Consider the following 19,369-nt stretch of genomic DNA (forward strand, 5'->3'; position numbering starts at 1 on the left):
ACCAAAGAATAATATGCAAAAGTTTACTTTAATGAAACCTACTTGTAAGCTACCTGAAGTTAAGTTAAATCACTGACATAATTGTGTTGATTAGTTATTGACATAAAATGAACTTCCATTAGGTGCAAATCTGGTTCATAGTTGAAAATCAAATTTGATTCTGAAAACTTTGGGAAGATTGTATTTCTCTCACTCTGTAGAATTTGCTCTAAAATATGCTGTATATGCTGCAATTTTACATGTACTCAAAACTGAAACTAGTTACACGCTGCCAGTTCAGGATAAATTTCATGTCCACATTTCCAATTCTTTTTCTTTTTAAAAGAATATCACTTCATGCCATACTTAACATTGTCTTCGACATGACGTTTTCTTCTTATCCACAAAAACATTTTTCTTAGGAAGTTAGGCAAGATGGAATTAAGTTTTAGGTTAAAACCATAAATAATTGAAAATAAGGGAGAGACATTGTTGTGGCATCTGGAGCAGGATTGGCAGTTGAGGCAAATGCCATGGGGTGGTTGTTCTATAGAGAACTTTAAAAGCTGGTTTGTTCATAATCTGACCAAGCATGCATAACTCCCTTCGAGGGGTTGAACCAAGACTGTACTGATTACCCCATTTCTCCAAAACAACTGTTGATATTTTTTCACTTTTTGTTTTATACATACACTTGAGTTAAGATGCAATATGTGTATTGTGTTACTCAAAGTTGTATTTTTAAAAATCAATATTAATTTTAAAGCACAGGCTTTTCAAATGTGCATATATATTTAAAAAAATCTTAGGATGATAACTTGTGTCGAGTTGAAGTTACTGCTATTTTGGGAGGAAAACCTGGAATTTTACATTTTGTTATCCCATCTCCCAACAAATGCAGTTACAAGAAGAGCAAATTAAATATAACACAAAAAATATCTTCTACAAGACCCCACAGTCCCCAAAATAAACTAAAATGAATTTAAAAAATTGAGATGCAGAACCACTCTGTAAACATAAAACATAAAATTGTGCAAAGTCCAGTTGAACATTCTTTGATATTGATTTTGGATCTCTCTGGAATTTCTGAAGTCACTTTGAAAAATTCTATTATCATACCTTGAGGTATGTGTCAAAACTTGTATTTTTTAATTTAATTTTTTTATAATTGGGTCATTCCACATCAAATCAATGCAAAAAACTAAGATTTTGACACCCACCAACTCTGATTTCGATGAAATTTTGTATACACCCTTCCTTTATGGTTGAAAGAAACCCCCTAATTTTTTTTTCACTATCTCAAACGGTTTTCTTTTTACAGTACTTTGAAATGTCATTAAATCAGTGTGGTCTGTCACTCTTGAGACCCTCGACACAAGATACCCTTGCTTACATGTTATTTATTTTCTCCTTAACCAATCATCAGATCTCTCTGAAATTTTACACAAAGTTGAATGAAATTATGAGGATTTCAGAAAAAATACATCAGCACTCAAAAAACTTTACAAATACCTATAAAGATTACTAATGGATTTGTAGCCTAATTTTTGTGGAGGAAAAACTAGGTTACGAAAATCTGAATTTTGATCATGTGGGTATGATGGAACCAAAAACTTTTGATGTTGAAAATCATTGCAAAGACATGCTTTTTCTCTACAAAAAATAAAATTTGTTTTTTTTATTCCTTCTAATGATTTTATGTTTTATTGGAAATTGCCTAAAATGTCAGGGTCAATCTGTACCAAATGGTCCAGCACTGGTCACTCGACCATTTTTAATTTTTTTTGTTTTTGTCGTCGTAACCCCTGTACAAGGGTAGTTCAAAACAGGCATTATTTTTCTAGAACTAGACTTCGTTTGAAAATGGCGGCCATTTTTGTTTCATGACTTGCAACATCTATGGCCTATGCACGCAGTTGTGATAATTATGATAACTCAGCTAAGAAAAATTATAGAAATCTGGGGGTGAAAAACATTTTCAGTACATTTCAGGCTACATTTTATGTTCCGTATCTTTTTCACCACATCTAATGCAAATGGCTGAAATTTAAGGTCAAAACTGACTGATATTCAATTTTGAAGTTAGATCAATGTATAGGATATTTTTTTTTAGTAGATAAACAATGAGATAAGATATCGGAGCTATATTTTTTTTCAGAAGAAACATGCACATCCAAAGTTTCAGCAGAAAATATTTGTCACACAGCCGTACACACCTTTTCTTTGATAATAGCTACTAACGGGTTGCAATTAATTAATACATACAATAATTGTAATTGCATGATAGTTCATTAAAAGTAAATAATTATAATTGTAACTAATAACGTAAATTTGCCTGTTTTTGTAAAACTTCCCCGAGTTGTAACTTTGTTATCATGTAATATCAATCTCGGAATTTTCTGCAGGCTACCTCTTTATGCAGTAAATATCAATTTTTATTAGGTTAACCAGATATTGGTTTGATTTCAGTTTTAAGTCAACTTTATGCACAGAAGGCTAATCGAGACTGGACCTACAGTTTATTAAAGTGGGATCCGAATCAGTATGTGCCTCCACAGGGTATCAAACGCGGGACCCCTTGATTACAAAACGACGACGTAACCACCATGCCATTGGGAAGACCCTTCCAACCAGACATATACAGGGTGAACATAAAGTCCCAGCCCATTTTGCAGAAATAATGTATTCATGAATGTGATATTACAACATTAGTATACAGCATATCAGTGCTGTTCAACGTGATGTCCATCAATTTCAAAACACGTTTCCCAATGGGTCAGTGTTGCTCGAAACACTGTGTCCAACATCGCCCCGGTGATGAGTTCGCATGCGTGCCTTATGCGTTGTTTGAGGACTGCCACATTTGCAACCTTACTCTTGTAGACCTGTTCCTTGATAAAACCCCATGCAAAAAAATCCAATGGTGTAAGGTCGGGGGGCCGCGATTGCCAAACACGTGTGGATCCTCTTTCTATCCATCTGTCTGGAAACATGTTGTTGAGGTATTCCCGCACAGTCATGGCGAAGTGCGGTGGTGCGCCGTCTTGTTGGAAGATCACGGAATCAAGAATCCCATCATCCTGTAGCTGTGGCTGGAGGAACAGTTGCAACATTTCGAGATAAGGGTCTGCTGTGATGGTGTTTTCTGCAAACATGAATGGCCCATAGAGTTTTTGTTTCGTGAAACCAAGCCATACGTTCACCTTGGGTGTATTCCGTTCCCATTCGATAGTAGCATTCGGGTGTTCAGAAGCCCAGATACGACAGTTATGACGGTTCACAGTTCCACAGGTGTGGAATGTCGCCTCATCACTGAAAAGGATGTTCTCCATTAATCCATCCTGTGCTGCAGCCGCGCAGAGTTCGTAGCACACGTCTTTCCGTACAGCGTAATCCTCCGGTTCCAGTTTGTGGACAACCTGGACGTGGTACGCTTTCTTTTTTAAGGTGTAGTGCAACACTTTCCACACCGATGATTGAGGTATCACCAGTTCTCGACTGAGGCGACGAGTTGATGCAGTGGGACTACGCTCAATGGCTTCATGGATACGTGCTACTGTATCACCCGACATTGATGGTCGACCTGTACGTTGCTCATCGAGTACAGATTTCTGTGCGCATAAATTTGTTCACCTGTTTTCTGATATTACCTCGTGTTGGAGCCTCTCGTCCACATTTTTTACGAAACGTCTCCCTGACCTCCTCGAATGTCTGACCACGCAAACGTGCCGTTACAATCACAATTCGTTCTTCTGTTGTTAGCATCTCCTCGGAGTATCATTCACCTGAAATATAAAAACCATGCATTAATTATTTCTGCAAAATGGGCTGGGACTTTATGTTCACCCTGTATTTGGAGCCCAAATTTTGAGAAAAATGAGCATTTTCAAAGAGCTTTAACTCAATGCAGAAACCAGTAACAGGGCTCAAATATTTTCAGCTGAAGTTTTGGATGTACATGTATCCTCTGAAAAATATTATAGCTCTGATATCCTATTGCTTACCTACTATAAAAAAAATCCTATACATTGATTTTCCTTCAAAATTGAATATCGGTCAGTTTTGACCCTAAATTTCAGCCATTTGCATTAGATGTGGTGAAAAAGATACGGAACATAAAATGTAGCCTGAAATGTATTGAAAAAGAATGTTTTTTACCCCACATAATCTATATTTTTTCTTAGCTGAGTTGTCATAATTATCGCAACTGTCTGCGTAGGCCAAAAAAAAATGTTGCAAGTCATTGCTTCCATTTTCAAACGAAGTCTAGTTCTACAAAAATTATGCCTGTTTTGAACTACCCTTGTACAGGGGTTATGACGGTAAAAATGAAAAATTTTAAAAATAGACGAGTGACCAGTGCTGGACCATTTGGTACAATTTGACCCTGACATTTTAGGCAATTTCCAAAAAACGTAAAATCGTTAGAAGGAATAAAAAAAAACAAAAAAAAATTTTTTTGTAGAGAAAGAGCATGTCTTTGCAATGATTTTCAATGTCAAAAGTTTTTGGTTCCATCATATCATGGTTCGCCATGTAAAAAAAGACGAAATAAATAAATAAATACCCACATGATGAAAATTCAGATTTTCGTAACCTTGTTTTCCCACCACAAAAATTAGGCTACAAATCCATTAGTAGTCTTTTTATAGGCATTTGTAAAATTTTTTGAGTGCTGATGTATTTTTCTGAAATCCTCATAATTTCATTGAACTTTGTGTAAAATTTCAGAGATATCTGATGATTGGTTAAGGAGAAAATAAATAAAATGTAAGCAAGGGTATCTTGTGTCGAGAGTCTCAAGAGTGACAGACAACGATGATTTCATGACATTTCAAAGTGCTGTGAAATGAAAACTCTTTGAGATAGTGAAAAAAAAATTTCAACCATAAAGTAAGGGTGTATACCAAATTTAATCTAAATCTGAGTTGGTGGGTGTCATGACCTTGTTGAAATGGCGTGGAATGACCCAATGGCAAAATTGTACACACAATTGTTAGACTAGTATAAAAATATTGGATCCGTAAAATTAATGGCAGTTTTACTGATAAACTGACACACCAATATGGTTACAGAAATATGTCAGCACCGAGGGCTTGAAACAGTATATCGTAGCATAATACTTCATTGCTATCATCTTCCTGCTAAATAAGGCCATTGCTGTAGGATTGCTTGTTTATAGAATGTCTAACAATCTCACCATCGAAGGTTCCAGGTTCAAGTTCCAGATTGGGGTATTTTTTTGGGTGACCCTTCATCAGTTTCATCTAAGTGTTATGTTTAGGCCGTTCGCTGGCTTAAACTACTTATCGCGACTCTACAAGAGTCAGAAAAACAATGTAAAATAAGAAATAATACAAAAATAAGGGATGCATGACAGTGGGGTTTGTTGGAAAAACATTCCTTTGATAGACAAGCAAATGGGTTGGAGCTTTGACTTACAAATAACAAGATGCTGGAAATACAAAGAAAATGAAACTTGAAACTAGGTGGGTAGCCAGTTTATTAGTATCCTCTAATTTTCCTTGATCCTTGTAATTGTACAGTAATTTAAGCCCCATTGTAGGGTTCTCACCTGCTTGCAAATTTTGCTTATGCCCATACTTTGGTACTAATAATGTGCTTAGTAGTTTATTTAGTTTGGAATGTTAAACTTTTGTGTGCAAGTAAGCTTTACCTTAGTTCATTTTTTCCTGTTTGTAAAGTAACCTTGCTTGCTGTACATTGTAGAATTTTACTGAATTTGTTATTAGGAATGTGGAGCCTTAACTAACTTATTTTTCTTTTGTAGCAGATAATGTTTTCTAGAAGAAGAGTAAGTAATGTTTATTTTGTTTTCAGGATAAAATAATATATTTCCACAGTTGAGAGAGTTATGTTTAAATGGGCAGAAAAGACTGAACATGAAATAATTATCATTATACATGGTGTTGATCAAACTTCTTAATTGCACATTCTGTGTTCTGTCAGTTATGCCAGAATGAATCAATGTTCTGGAAATAAAGTTGCCTTACATTTAAAGTAATTAGTTTTGAGTTGTAGTTCATTTCAATGAGTTAGCTCTTTCTATAGAAATGAGCTGCTTAAACAATTTGCTGTGATGTGGATCTAGCATAAAAATGCCTCTATAAAAGTCCCTTTTTAAAACCATTGAAGCATGTCCACTAAGAGGTGCTTAGTTGTAATGTTTCTGTCAATACATAATACTGATTCACTAAATTTTTCTGTATTAGTATATGCTAGCAATTATACAGAATATCTCAACTTTTCTTTCATTACTGCTTTTGATGATCTTTCACTCTGATTGTACTTGTAGTTTGTGAATTATTCAGTGCAAGGACCTCTGAAACATGTGCATACTTTGATACTGAACTTGTTCACAAATGGTTTCCTGTTTCCTTCATTTTTTCACATATCATTATATTTTCATAATTATTATCTTGCATCATTGTCTTGGTAAATTTCCTTGCCTCGGTGGCCAAACATGTTGAGGGCTGGATGCACGATCCCACCACCGATTGTTCAGTGTTTGAATCCTGGCATGGGTGTCTCTTTCTGAATGTCCCTTCATCAATTTCATCTAATCATAATTCATTCTCATCACCTCCATTAGCCTAAAGTGGCAGAGAAACAAAAGTTATATAAGGTAAATGCAATTGCAATTAATTTTGAACATCATCTCAGTCTTTACTTTGTATGATTTTTTTTTTTTTATGCTTTTCTTTTATGTCGTTTAGTTGTGTTCCCAAATTTAAATGCTGTATTCTTGTTAATGCAGGTGGAAGCTATGGCTCATGCAGCAGGGGTGAACTCCTCTGGGAGTGGTGCCAGCGGAGGTGGAACCACAACGGCTGCACAGGCGGCAGTGGCACAAGCCCAGGCAGCATCCCAGCAGAAGAACCAGGATGAAGGAGGAGCTTCAAGCAACTCAGCTGGTGGGCAAGCACAAAATCAGCCACCTCCCGCACCTACTGGTGAGTTCTGTTTAATATTGAAATCAGTTGCCTGACAACATTATCTTCATGATAATCATTTTCCTACATTCAACATACTTTCCATGTACCCAATAAACTTCTCCTTTGGTTGCAGCAGCTGTAACTCTGGGAGACAAATAACAAGAGACACGTCTGCATTTCACCAAGAACTCTTTTGGTTTAAACTATCGATATTTGTTCACATTTAATCACCATTAACAATTACATTTTTTTCTGTATTCTATGCGTTGTACAGTTTCTGCACATGCAATATTAAATTTTCATTGAGAATATTGGGGATGGACCAATACCAGTAACTGATATTCAACTGCCCATATATACCCAATAATATTGTAAATGCACTGCGAAGAAAATAATGTGGTTATTAACCAGATGACTGCAATATGTTTTTGTATGTCAAAAATTGACATATATTTTATGAAACCAAGGTATATTTACAAGGTGCATTCAATAAATAACTGGAAAAGTAGTAAAAAAATCTAAAATACGACCGTTATTGTTATATGTTTGTTATTTTGTGAAGGCATTTGTAAGCTATTCATAGTTGGGGTTGGCATGCCTGCCTCGTGCACGAGACGCTGGGAAAAAGTTACACAAGATGGCGGCACCCTTACACGAGTGCTGTAAGTGTCTTGAGATTTTTGTTGAGTGAAGGCATGAAACACACAGAAATTCATCGTTGCATGACAGTTCAGTACGGTGACAACTGTATGAGTCGATCAATTGATCACAAGTGTACAAGTAGGCTGAGAAGTTCAAATAGGGCATAACCAGTGTTGACGATTCTCCGCGTCCAGGTCACTCTGTCACTGCCGTCATGGAAAGCAACATTGCTCAGGTGACGTCTTGGTACAGGAGAACTGACATATTACTGTCCTGAAATTGCTTCCCAGATGGAAATAAGTGTAGGATCAGCCCACCATAACAGTCATGACATACTGAGGTTCAGAAAAGTGTGAGCGAGATGTGTTCCGAAACGTTTGACATTGGAAATGAAGGAGAGACATGTTGATGTGTGCAGAGAACTTTTGCGCTATTATGAAGCTGACTGTGAGGCATTTCTTCATCGTATTGTCACCGAGATGAAAGTTGGGTTCATTTCTATAAACCAGAATGTAGGAGGACAACAATGGCAACATCGTTTGTCTCCCAGACCGAAGAAAGTGTGTGCTCAATGGAGTGCTGGAAAGGTCATGTTAACTTTGTTTTGCGACCACAAGGGGCCAATTCTTGAACATTACATGCCCAGAGGTCATAATGTAAACAGTAACACATACTCCAACCTTTTGCTTGAAAAACTAAAACCACCATATTCTCTTCATCGCACACCTTACAATTTCCATACCTTCGGCGCACTGAAAGATGGACTAAGTGGATCAAGGTTCCTGAATGACGAAGTCCAGTCATCGGTGCATGAGTGGTTGCGCATGCATCCAAAATATAATTTTTTTCCTGTGGAATCCGTGCCCTTATCAAACGCTGGCGTAGTGCATTGAACTAGAGGGGGACTATGTTGAAACACAGTACTGTAGTTTTTTTGGTGCTTGTAATAAATATTTTTTACAACATATTTCCAGTTATACATTGAATGAACCTTGTAATATATCTACATACATAGAATAATAACAAAATGGCATGATTTTGCACTGAATTACACACTATAGATATATCAGATTGGAAAAAATATTGCTAATTTTATGGACACACGGATTGAGTGCCAATTAATTTCCCATCCTTGTGAAATATCCTGGAAATTACTCAAAATTTGCAATTTAAAAATATTTTGAACCTGTATTGTATTGACGAATGGATATTTATTAGGGATGGGTCGATATGAAATTTTGGCCGATACCGATAAAGTACCGATATAAAATTTACCGATACCGATAACCGATATTCTACTGATCCGATATAAAATTAGAAATGGCCCTTGAAGAACCTGAAAGGTTCACTGACCTCTTTAATAAATGTGTGTTTCAAGGTGACTGCAGTGCAAGATAAATTGCATATTTAGACATTTAATTTTTTAGAAAGTAGGGCATGGAGATTATCCATAAAAATTACAACAAAATGGCAGAATTTTGCACTAAATTATCAGATAATAATCAATATATCGGATCGGTAAAATAATCGGTAATTTTACCGATAAACCGATACACCGATATGCCTATATCGGCCGATACCGATAGAGTACCGATTAATCGGTTCCATCCCTAATATTTATGTTAATTTCTGTAAAATTAGTGGAAGTATTTTGTAAAGATTTTAGTTTCACCCTTAATTCCTTTATTTTGTACATTCCACAATTTTTTGTGGTGTACATGATGTGAAAGAGATTTTTCCCTGTTTATTTAAGTTCGTTATATGTGCAACTTGACCTGCAAGAAATGATGTGTCTATGAGCAGCTATGATGAGGTTATTGAACCTCGATGAGCAAGAAAATAAATATCTGATCTTTGCTTTGTGAGGTTGCAGCATATAATGTGTCAAACACCAAAATGAACTACTCAGTTGTCCATGAAATGTGTCATCGCAATTAGTCAAAAGTGGTAGAAAAATTACTCGAAATAAATCAATCCATCAATGAGCCATGAGACTTTGTTTTTTTCTGTTTTTGATTAAATTTTTGTCAAGTCCACTTTATGCAGAGATAAGCTAATCGGCTACTGATTTTGCATTGAATTAGACACTATAGATATATCAGATTGTAAAAAATATATCTAATTTTATGGACGCATGGATTGAGTGCCAATTAATTTCCCATCCTTGTGAAATTACTTACGTGAAATTTAGAAAATTTCGAACTTCCGCGTTGCACAGTTTAATGGTTAAATCCTATTAATTTCGAAGATCCACTGTCGTCATTCACAAAAGGGTACAGCGTTTAAGCGGAGATGGTACCGTGTCACTGCATTGTTTGTTCCCGGGCGTAGGTAGTTGAGATTTCTCCCGTTCGGCGGTGCTGGCGTGCGCATCCTGGTTCGTGTTGTCTGCTTCCTGTTGTCTAGTGGCCTTTCCGGTTGGGGTGCTGGGTCGTGCTGCTCGGCAATGTGCTGTTCCTGTTTCCCTCGCGGCTGGAGGGGGGTCGAGTATGTGTACCGCATCTTTTATTTTTCAGGTCGGGGATCTTTCTGAGGACTGGGTGCCAAGTTGGGTGTGCCTGTCCAGGTTCAGTGCTGGTTTCTGTTGGATGATAGCATGGGTTTCCTTGACAGTGTTTTCTATGACAGAGCTGGTTGGGTGAAGTATGGATATGGAGGAGATGGTGTGGTTAGTGGAGTGGAGGTGTTGGGAGAGGCCTGATTTTGGTGTGTCATTTTTGGCTTCTTTTATGTGTTCGTTGATCTGTTCTTGGATAGTGCGGATGGTTCTGCTAATGTAGGTGTTGTGGCATTGGCATGTGGTCTTGTAGACACGAGGGGATGCAAGTTTGGGTAGGTAATATCTCTTGAAGTTGGGTAGTGCTCTTCCGATTTGGGATATGGGTTTGTGTGCCACTCGGATGTTGAAAGGTTTGAGGGCCTTGGCAAATTTGCCAGATGTGGCGGGGTGGTATGAAAAGGCGATACATTTGGGTTTAGGATTTTGGATCGGGTTTTCTCTGTTTATTGGGTGTCTGAGCTGGGCTTATGTTTTTGCGCACCACATGGATAGTTTGCGCTCGGTGTAACCATTGTTTAGGCCTATTTCAGTTACGCACGCTATTTCATCATGCAGGTCATCTTCTGTGCAGCTGTGTGTGAAGGCTTTTCTGTAAAATTTCATCACTCAAAATTTGCAATTTAAAAATATTTTGAACTTGTATTGTATTGACCAATGAATATTTGTTAATTTCTGTAAAATTAATGAAGTATTTTGTAAAGGTTTTAGTTTCACCCTTATTACCTTTATTTTGTATATTCCACAATTTTTTGTGGTGTAAATGATGTGAAAGAGATTTTTCCCTGTTTATTTAAGTTCGTTATATGTGCGACTTGACCTGCAAGAAATGATGTGTCTATGAGCAGCTATGATGAGGTTATTGAACCTCGAGCAAGAAAATAAATATCTGATCTTTGCTTTGTGAGGTTGCAGCATATAATGTGTCAAACACCAAAATGAACTACTCAGTTGTCCATGAAATGTGTCATCGCAAATAGTCAAAAGTGGTAGAAAAATGACTCGAAATAAATCAATCCATCAATGAGCCATGAGACTTTGTTTTTTTCTGTTTTTGATTAAATTTTTGTTAAGTCCACTTTATGCAGAGATAAGCTAATCGGCTACTGATTTTGCACTGAATTGGACACTATAGATATATCATATTGGAAAAAATATATCTAATTTTATGGACGCATGGTTTGAGTGCCAATTAATTTCCCATCCTTGTTAAATATCCCGTAAATTACTCAAAATTTGCAAATTAAAAATATTTTGAACCTGTATTGTATTGACGAATGGATATTTATGTTACTTTCTGTAAAATTAATGGAAGTATTTTGTAAAGATTTTAGTTTCACCCTTATTACCTTTATTTTGTACATTCCACAATTTTTTGTGGTGTAAATGATGTGAAAGAGATTTCGCTGTTTATTTAAGTTTGTTATATGTGCAACTTGACCTGCAAGAAATGATGTGTCTATGAGCAGCTATGATGAGGTTATTGAACCTCGATGAGCAAGAAAATAAATATCTGATCTTTGCTTTGTGAGGTTGCAGCATATAATGTGTCAAACACCAAAATGAACTACTCAGTTCTTCATGAAATGTGTCATCGCAATTAGTCAAAAGTGGTAGAAAAATGACTCGAAAAAGATCAATCCATCAATCAGCCATGAGACTTTTTTTTTGTTTCTGTTTTTAATTAAATTTTTGTTAAGTCCACTCTATGCACAGATAAGCTAATCGGCTACTGATTTTGCACTGCATTACACACTATAGATATATCAGATTGGAAAAAATATATATCTAATTTTATGGACACACAGATTGAGTGCCAATTAATTTCCCATCCTTGTTGAATATCCTGGAAATTACTCAAAATTTGCAATTTAAAAATATTTTGAATCTGTATTGTATTGACGAATGTATATTTATGTTAATTTCTGTAAAAGTAATGGAAGTATTTTGTAAAGATTTTAGTTTCACCCTTAATTCCTTTATTTTGTACATTCCACAATTTTTTGTGGTGTAAATGATGTGAAAGAGATTTTTCCCTGTTTATTTGAGTTCGTTATATGTGCAACTTGACCTGCAAGAAATGATGTGTCTATGAGCAGCTATGATGAGGTTATTGACCTCGATGAGCAAGAACAATAAATATCTAATCTTTGCTTTGTGAGGTTGCAGCATATAATGTGTCAAACACCAAAATGAACTACTCAGTTGTCCATGAAATGTGTCATCGCAATTAGTAAAAAGTGGTAGAAAAATGACTCGAAATAAATCAATCCATCAATGAGCCATGAGACTTTGTTTTTTTCTGTTTGTGATTAAATTTTTGTTAAGTCCACTTTATGCAGAGATAAGCTAATCGGCTACTGATTTTGCATTGAATTAGACACTATAGATATATCAAACTGGAAAAAAATATATCTAATTTTATGGACGCATGGATTGAGTGCCAATTAATTTCCCATCCTTGTGAAATTACTTACGTGAAATTTAGAAAATTTCGAACTTCCGCGTTGCACAGTTTAATGGTTAAATCCTATTAATTTCGAAGATCCACTGTCGTCATTCACAAAAGGGTACAGCGTTTAAGCGGAGATGGTACCGTGTCACTGCATTGTTTGTTCCCGGGCGTAGGTAGTTGAGATTTCTCCCGTTCGGCGGTGCTGGCGTGCGCATCCTGGTTCGTGTTGTCTGCTTCCTGTTGTCTAGTGGCCTTTCCGGTTGGGGTGCTGGGTCGTGCTGCTCGGCAATGTGCTGTTCCTGTTTCCCTCGCGGCTGGAGGGGGGTCGAGTATGTGTACCGCATCTTTTATTTTTCAGGTCGGGGATCTTTCTGAGGACTGGGTGCCAAGTTGGGTGTGCCTGTCCAGGTTCAGTGCTGGTTTCTGTTGGATGATAGCATGGGTTTCCTTGACAGTGTTTTCTATGACAGAGCTGGTTGGGTGAAGTATGGATATGGAGGAGATGGTGTGGTTAGTGGAGTGGAGGTGTTGGGAGAGGCCTGATTTTGGTGTGTCATTTTTGGCTTCTTTTATGTGTTCGTTGATCTGTTCTTGGATAGTGCGGATGGTTCTGCTAATGTAGGTGTTGTGGCATTGGCATGTGGTCTTGTAGACACGAGGGGATGCAAGTTTGGGTAGGTAATATCTCTTGAAGTTGGGTAGTGCTCTTCCGATTTGGGATATGGGTTTGTGTGCCACTCGGATGTTGAAAGGTTTGAGGGCCTTGGCAAATTTGCCAGATGTGGCGGGGTGGTATGAAAAGGCGATACATTTGGGTTTAGGATTTTGGTTCGGGTTATCTCTGTTTATTGGGTGTCTGAGCTGGGCTTATGTTTTTGCACACCACATGGATAGTTTGCACTCGGTGTAACCATTGTTTAGGCCTATTTCAGTTACGCACGCTATTTCATCATGCAGGTCATCTTCTGTGCAGCTGTGTGTGAAGGCTTTTCTGTAAAATTTCATCACTCAAAATTTGCAATTTAAAAATATTTTGAACTTGTATTGACAAATGAATATTTGTTAATTTCTGTAAAATTAATGAAGTATTTTGTAAAGGTTTTAGTTTCACCCTTATTACCTTTATTTTGTATATTCCACAATTTTTTGTGGTGTAAATGATGTGAAAGAGATTTTTCCCTGTTTATTTAAGTTCGTTATATGTGCGACTTGACCTGCAAGAAATGATGTGTCTATGAGCAGCTATGATGAGGTTATTGAACCTCGATGAGCAAGAAAATAAATATCTGATCTTTGCTTTGTGAGGTTGCAGTATATAATGTGTCAAACACCAAAATGAACTACTCAGTTGTCCATGAAATGTGTCATCGCAAATAGTCAAAAGTGGTAGAAAAATGACTCGAAATAAATCAATCCATCAATGAGCCATGAGACTTTGTTTTTTTCTGTTTTTGATTAAATTTTTGTTAAGTCCACTTTATGCAGAGATAAGCTAATCGGCTACTGATTTTGCACTGAATTGGACACTATAGATATATCATATTGGAAAAAATATATCTAATTTTATGGACGCATGGTTTGAGTGCCAATTAATTTCCCATCCTTGTTAAATATCCCGTAAATTACTCAAAATTTGCAAATTAAAAATATTTTGAACCTGTATTGTATTGACGAATGGATATTTATGTTACTTTCTGTAAAATTAATGGAAGTATTTTGTAAAGATTTTAGTTTCACCCTTATTACCTTTATTTTGTACATTCCACAATTTTTTGTGGTGTAAATGATGTGAAAGAGATTTCGCTGTTTATTTAAGTTTGTTATATGTGCAACTTGACCTGCAAGAAATGATGTGTCTATGAGCAGCTATGATGAGGTTATTGAACCTCGATGAGCAAGAAAATAAATATCTGATCTTTGCTTTGTGAGGTTGCAGCATATAATGTGTCAAACACCAAAATGAACTACTCAGTTCTTCATGAAATGTGTCATCGCAATTAGTCAAAAGTGGTAGAAAAATGACTCGAAAAAGATCAATCCATCAATCAGCCATGAGACTTTTTTTTTGTTTCTGTTTTTAATTAAATTTTTGTTAAGTCCACTCTATGCACAGATAAGCTAATCGGCTACTGATTTTGCACTGAATTACACACTATAGATATATCAGATTGGAAAAAATATATATCTAATTTTATGGACACACAGATTGAGTGCCAATTAATTTCCCATCCTTGTTGAATATCCTGGAAATTACTCAAAATTTGCAATTTAAAAATATTTTGAACCTGTATTGTATTGACGAATGTATATTTATGTTAATTTCTGCAAAATTAATGGAAGTATTTTGTAAAGATTTTAGTTTCACCCTTATTAACTTCATTTTGTATATTCCACAATTTTTTGTGGTGTAAATGATGTGAAAGAGATTTCCCTGTTTATTTAAGTTTCTTATATGTGCAACTTGACCTGCAAGAAATGATGTGTCTATGAGCAGCTATGATGAGGTTATTGAACCTCGATGAGCAAGAAAATAAATATCTGATCTTTGCTTTGTGAGGTTTTCAGCATACAGTGTGACTGGTAATTAGATGTATTCCCTGAAAGGGGTTAAAGTAGAGAGAATTTGCAATAAATTTGACCATATGATACCCCGTATGAAAGTTAGTAGTTTTCGAGAAAAGTCGCAAGGCTTCAAATCAGGGGATCGAGCCGGCCAGGGAATCGAGCCACCTTGGCCAATCCATTTCTTTGGGTAATTTTCATCCAGCCACAGTCGCACGCCCAGGCAGAAGTATGGATGGGCGTAATCAACAATCATTTGATCGAGCCATTTTTCCTGCCCCAAATCTTAAAAGGCATCGCTTATGAACATTTCTTGAGGAACGGGATGGCAATGTTGTTGGAGGATCTGCCTCTAGCTACAAGACATGACATGATTTATCAGCATGATGACTTCCCAGCTCGATCCCCCAATCGATTCGAAGCCTTGCGACTTTTACATTTGGAGCCACATGACAAAACACCGGTAAACTCACAAGAAGAGCTCAGGGAGAGGATCTTATCAGCTGGTCAACACATCAAGGACACCATCACATCATGAGTTAAGAGACCAAATGTCCGTAAAAACCTGCGTGCCCGCATTCGTAACGGAGGTGCCCACTTTGAGCAAGACATATAATGTTCTTTAATTGTATTGTTCATTGATTCCAGTCAGATGAAGATGAATGAAGTATTATTTCTTGTACACAAATGTGAATGTCAGCAACATTTGCACCTTGTTGGATAGCAGATGTCACAAGGAAGTAATTTAAGTAATTTGTACGCTTCGTGTCATACCATTTTTGTTATTAATACGTTGCCAAGTAAACTAAGAGTGCAATTTTTTATCATCACTTGTAAGTTTAGACCCACCCGGTACTTACATGTGATTGTTATTTGGGAAAAACTTTTTTTTTCAACGAACCACCTATTTCTTAGCTATCAGAAAACGCTGAAATAAGTTCCATACAATGAGCAGTTTTTTCTCAATTCATCTTTTTATGTGGATAATTGTCATTTTTTAAAAAATACAATTGAAATTCGATTATCTCGAAAACTACTAATTTTCGGACGGGGTATCATATAGTCAAATTTATTGCAAATTGTCTCTACTTTAACCCCTTTCAGTGAATACATCTAATTACCAGTCACCCTGTAAAATGTGTCAAACACCATAATGAACCTCTCAGTTGTCCATGAAATGTGTCATCGCAATTATTCAAAAGTGGAAAATGAAAATGACTCGAAATAAATCAATCCATCAATCAGCCATGAGACTTTTTTTTTCTGTTTTTGATTAATTTTTTGTTAAGTCCACTTTATGCACAGATAAGCTAATTGGGACTGGACCTACAGTTTAAAGTGTGATCTGATCCACACTGTGCAATGGCAGGCCCTTCTTTTTTGGAGTTTTATTAATTGATTGAATGTTGTGTTCCTACATCACATTACCTTTTGTATCAGGATTGAATGGAGCACTGGATTTTGTGATTGAAGCTATTTTAATATTCTGATTTTTTTGTATGATACCTTATGAAAATATAAATATAAGACTCGTGTAGATTAATATGTATAGCTCCAGTTGAATAGTTACGTATACGCATTTGTAAATCTTCCAGCCTGTTTTAAATTATCAGGGATACTGTTGGTGGTAGAGAAGGATGGATGACTGGGAGCGAGTTGTATCTGGCAGAGCAATCTGTCCATTTGTGTACCTAATGTTTGCCTTGGTTAACAATATTTTAATCTGTATATTGTAAACTGTCCAAGTTGAGTTCAGTCTCTACATTCTGTAGCAGCTTTTGTTTTATTGCATTTTAAAGAAGTATTTTGTAAATATTTTTAGTTTCACCCTTATTTGGTGCTCACCGAATGTAACATTTTCATTGATGTTCAGTAATAGCTAAACAATAATTTTCATTTGTGATGTAAGGGATTTTGAAAGGATATTCTGTAGCTCCTCCTTCCTGTACACGAATTCCATTGAATTTTGCAGGTCCGCCATCACAGCATCCTCAAGGAGGTATGCCCAACACAATGCAGCCTCCCCCAGGAATGATGCCACCACCAGGAATGCCACCTTTTGGGGGACCCCCACCATTTGGAGGACCACCACCATTTGGCATGCCTCCTCCTGGTGTTTTTGGAAAATCTGGTAAGTCTGTCTTCACGTTATTTCCAACTAGTGCTTCATGGACCATGCACTGGAAATGCTGTGCACATGTGGTTGATTCCTGAGAAGCAACTTTCTACATGACAAATTAACTTTGTTATAGTTTTGTTGTTCTTTCAGGCAAAGTGAAATGTCACATGTTTTGAACAGGGTGTCTGCCGATATCGAATTTTTTTTCCACTGATGTCAAAAATGACCACACACACGATAGCTCAGTTGGCATCTGACTACAATACGAAAGAGCCAGGTGGGATTTTTTCCATCTGTTCAAGTGATTCCGGCACCCACCAGCATCCTATAAAGTGGATACCTGGAGGAAACTCGGGGGAGTAAAGGCAGCCAGGGGGCATGGTGCTGATAACATCACCCCCACCTTCCACCTTGATCAAGAAAGTGTGGGGCCCTAACTCCACACTTCTATACATCTTTATGGCGAGTTGTAGGTGCATTTCCAATTAGCCTTTCTGTGCATAAAGTGGAATTAAAACTAACTCGGACCAAACCAAACTTTATTGCAGATATCAAAAAAGAAGACACTTACCAAGGTGGTCATATTTTTAAGCATCCAATAACTCTGGCTTTGACTGAACTTGCTCCCCAGGTAGCTATTTACTTTTACTTTAGGCTGGACCGATCTTTGTGACAGAGTGGTTAGCACAGCATGCTAATACACTAGGAGTCGAGGATTTGAATCCCAGTGTGGGCATGGGTATTCTTTGAAAGTGTCCCTTCATCAATTTAATCATATCACTCGTTCTCACTATCACGATAGCCAAAAGTGGCAAAAAGTGGTTCTAAATAACGAAAATCAATTCAATATCAAATTTACTTTAGGCTGGATGAAGTCCAGATCCACGTTATGCAAAGACACGACCGGAAAAATTTATACCTTAGATCACCCACCCTGGGAATTAAATCAAACCTGGATCCCTTGTGTGGCAGCAGGCACCCTACTGACTGTACCACCATGGCTTTCGTGTCTAAAATGCAATATGATTATATCTTTTCAGGTTACCCAGGGTATGGTGGTTATGGTGTACCTCCAGGAGTTCCTCCCGGTGGCTGGGGAATGCCTCCTCCAGGGATGACACCACCGATGGCCCCTGTGCCTCAACCAGTTCCCCATACAGTTCCTCAGCCAGTGCCTCCAATGAATGCTGCACCAGCACCATCCATGAACTCAACACCACCTGCAGGAGCTGTAGTCTCAACATCATCCACGAACACATCCATGTCGTCAGCATCTGGTGTCATGACAACAGCATCCAACACGTCCTCGTCTCTAGGAGGAAGTGGTGCAGAAGATGGTGGGGCTGCTGTGAAGGTATGGGAATATATTCTTGACTCCTCAATTGGAATTTGATGAACAAGTCCCTACCGGAAAATGTTTTTTTTGTATTTTTTTAATGTTTTTTTTTTATATAGAATGTTTGAATGTAAACTTTTGTTCTGTTGGTGCACTTTCACTGCAAGAATAATTTTAACACATTTTAATCTTTTATAAATCCGATGATGCAAAAAAAAATATTTGATAAACATAAATCTAAGTTTCACATAATTGCAGGTAAACAAGAGTATCTAAAGTTTAATTTTTAAACCAAAAAAGATGTTTTTACATGAATGTTTGGATCTCGTATGGTTGTCTTAGTGTTGTGTCTATGCTGGTGTTGCAGGTTGATCCTGAAATAGAGGCTCGTGCTGCAGAATGGACTGAACACAAAGCTCCAGATGGGAGAAACTACTATTACAATGCCAAAGCTGGGGAGTCTACGTGGGAGAAACCACAAGCTTTGAAAGACTTTGAGAGTAAGTACAAGCTTTAGTTATAATGGGGCATGGAACAAAATTTCAATAAAACAGTGAAAATGTAGTGGAAGGTTCGAATCTGAAATTCTGACAATCCTTAAACCTTAAGGTATTTGGATTATTAAAAAATGCCGTTATTTAATTATTATTGATTTGTTCCGTTATTTAATTATGAAATTCACTTTTAAAATTAAATACAATTATGCACTTTTTGTAATGTCCATGATAATTAGACTCCTGAGAAGCTTTGTGTGGATCTCACG

At 36.9% G+C, this 19,369-nt stretch overlaps 1 protein-coding gene across 3 annotated transcripts in view; it reads left to right on the plus strand.

Moving 5' to 3' along the window:
• The window catches only part of LOC145998946 (transcription elongation regulator 1-like), a 137,061-nt gene that overhangs the window by 43,374 nt on the left and 74,318 nt on the right, over window positions 1–19,369 (plus strand). For all 3 annotated transcript variants that reach the window (XM_083135765.1, XM_083135775.1, XM_083135784.1), the window contains 4 exons: window positions 6,758–6,953; window positions 17,124–17,282; window positions 18,311–18,624; window positions 18,974–19,106. In XM_083135765.1, the coding sequence (XP_082991891.1) occupies window positions 6,758–6,953; window positions 17,124–17,282; window positions 18,311–18,624; window positions 18,974–19,106 (802 nt within the window). The remainder of the gene's footprint in view (window positions 1–6,757; window positions 6,954–17,123; window positions 17,283–18,310; window positions 18,625–18,973; window positions 19,107–19,369) is intronic.

Source organism: Lepisma saccharinum, chromosome 1 (assembly GCF_977018435.1).
Source record: "Lepisma saccharinum chromosome 1, izLepSacc3.1, whole genome shotgun sequence".
NCBI lineage: Eukaryota > Metazoa > Arthropoda > Insecta > Zygentoma > Lepismatidae > Lepisma > Lepisma saccharinum.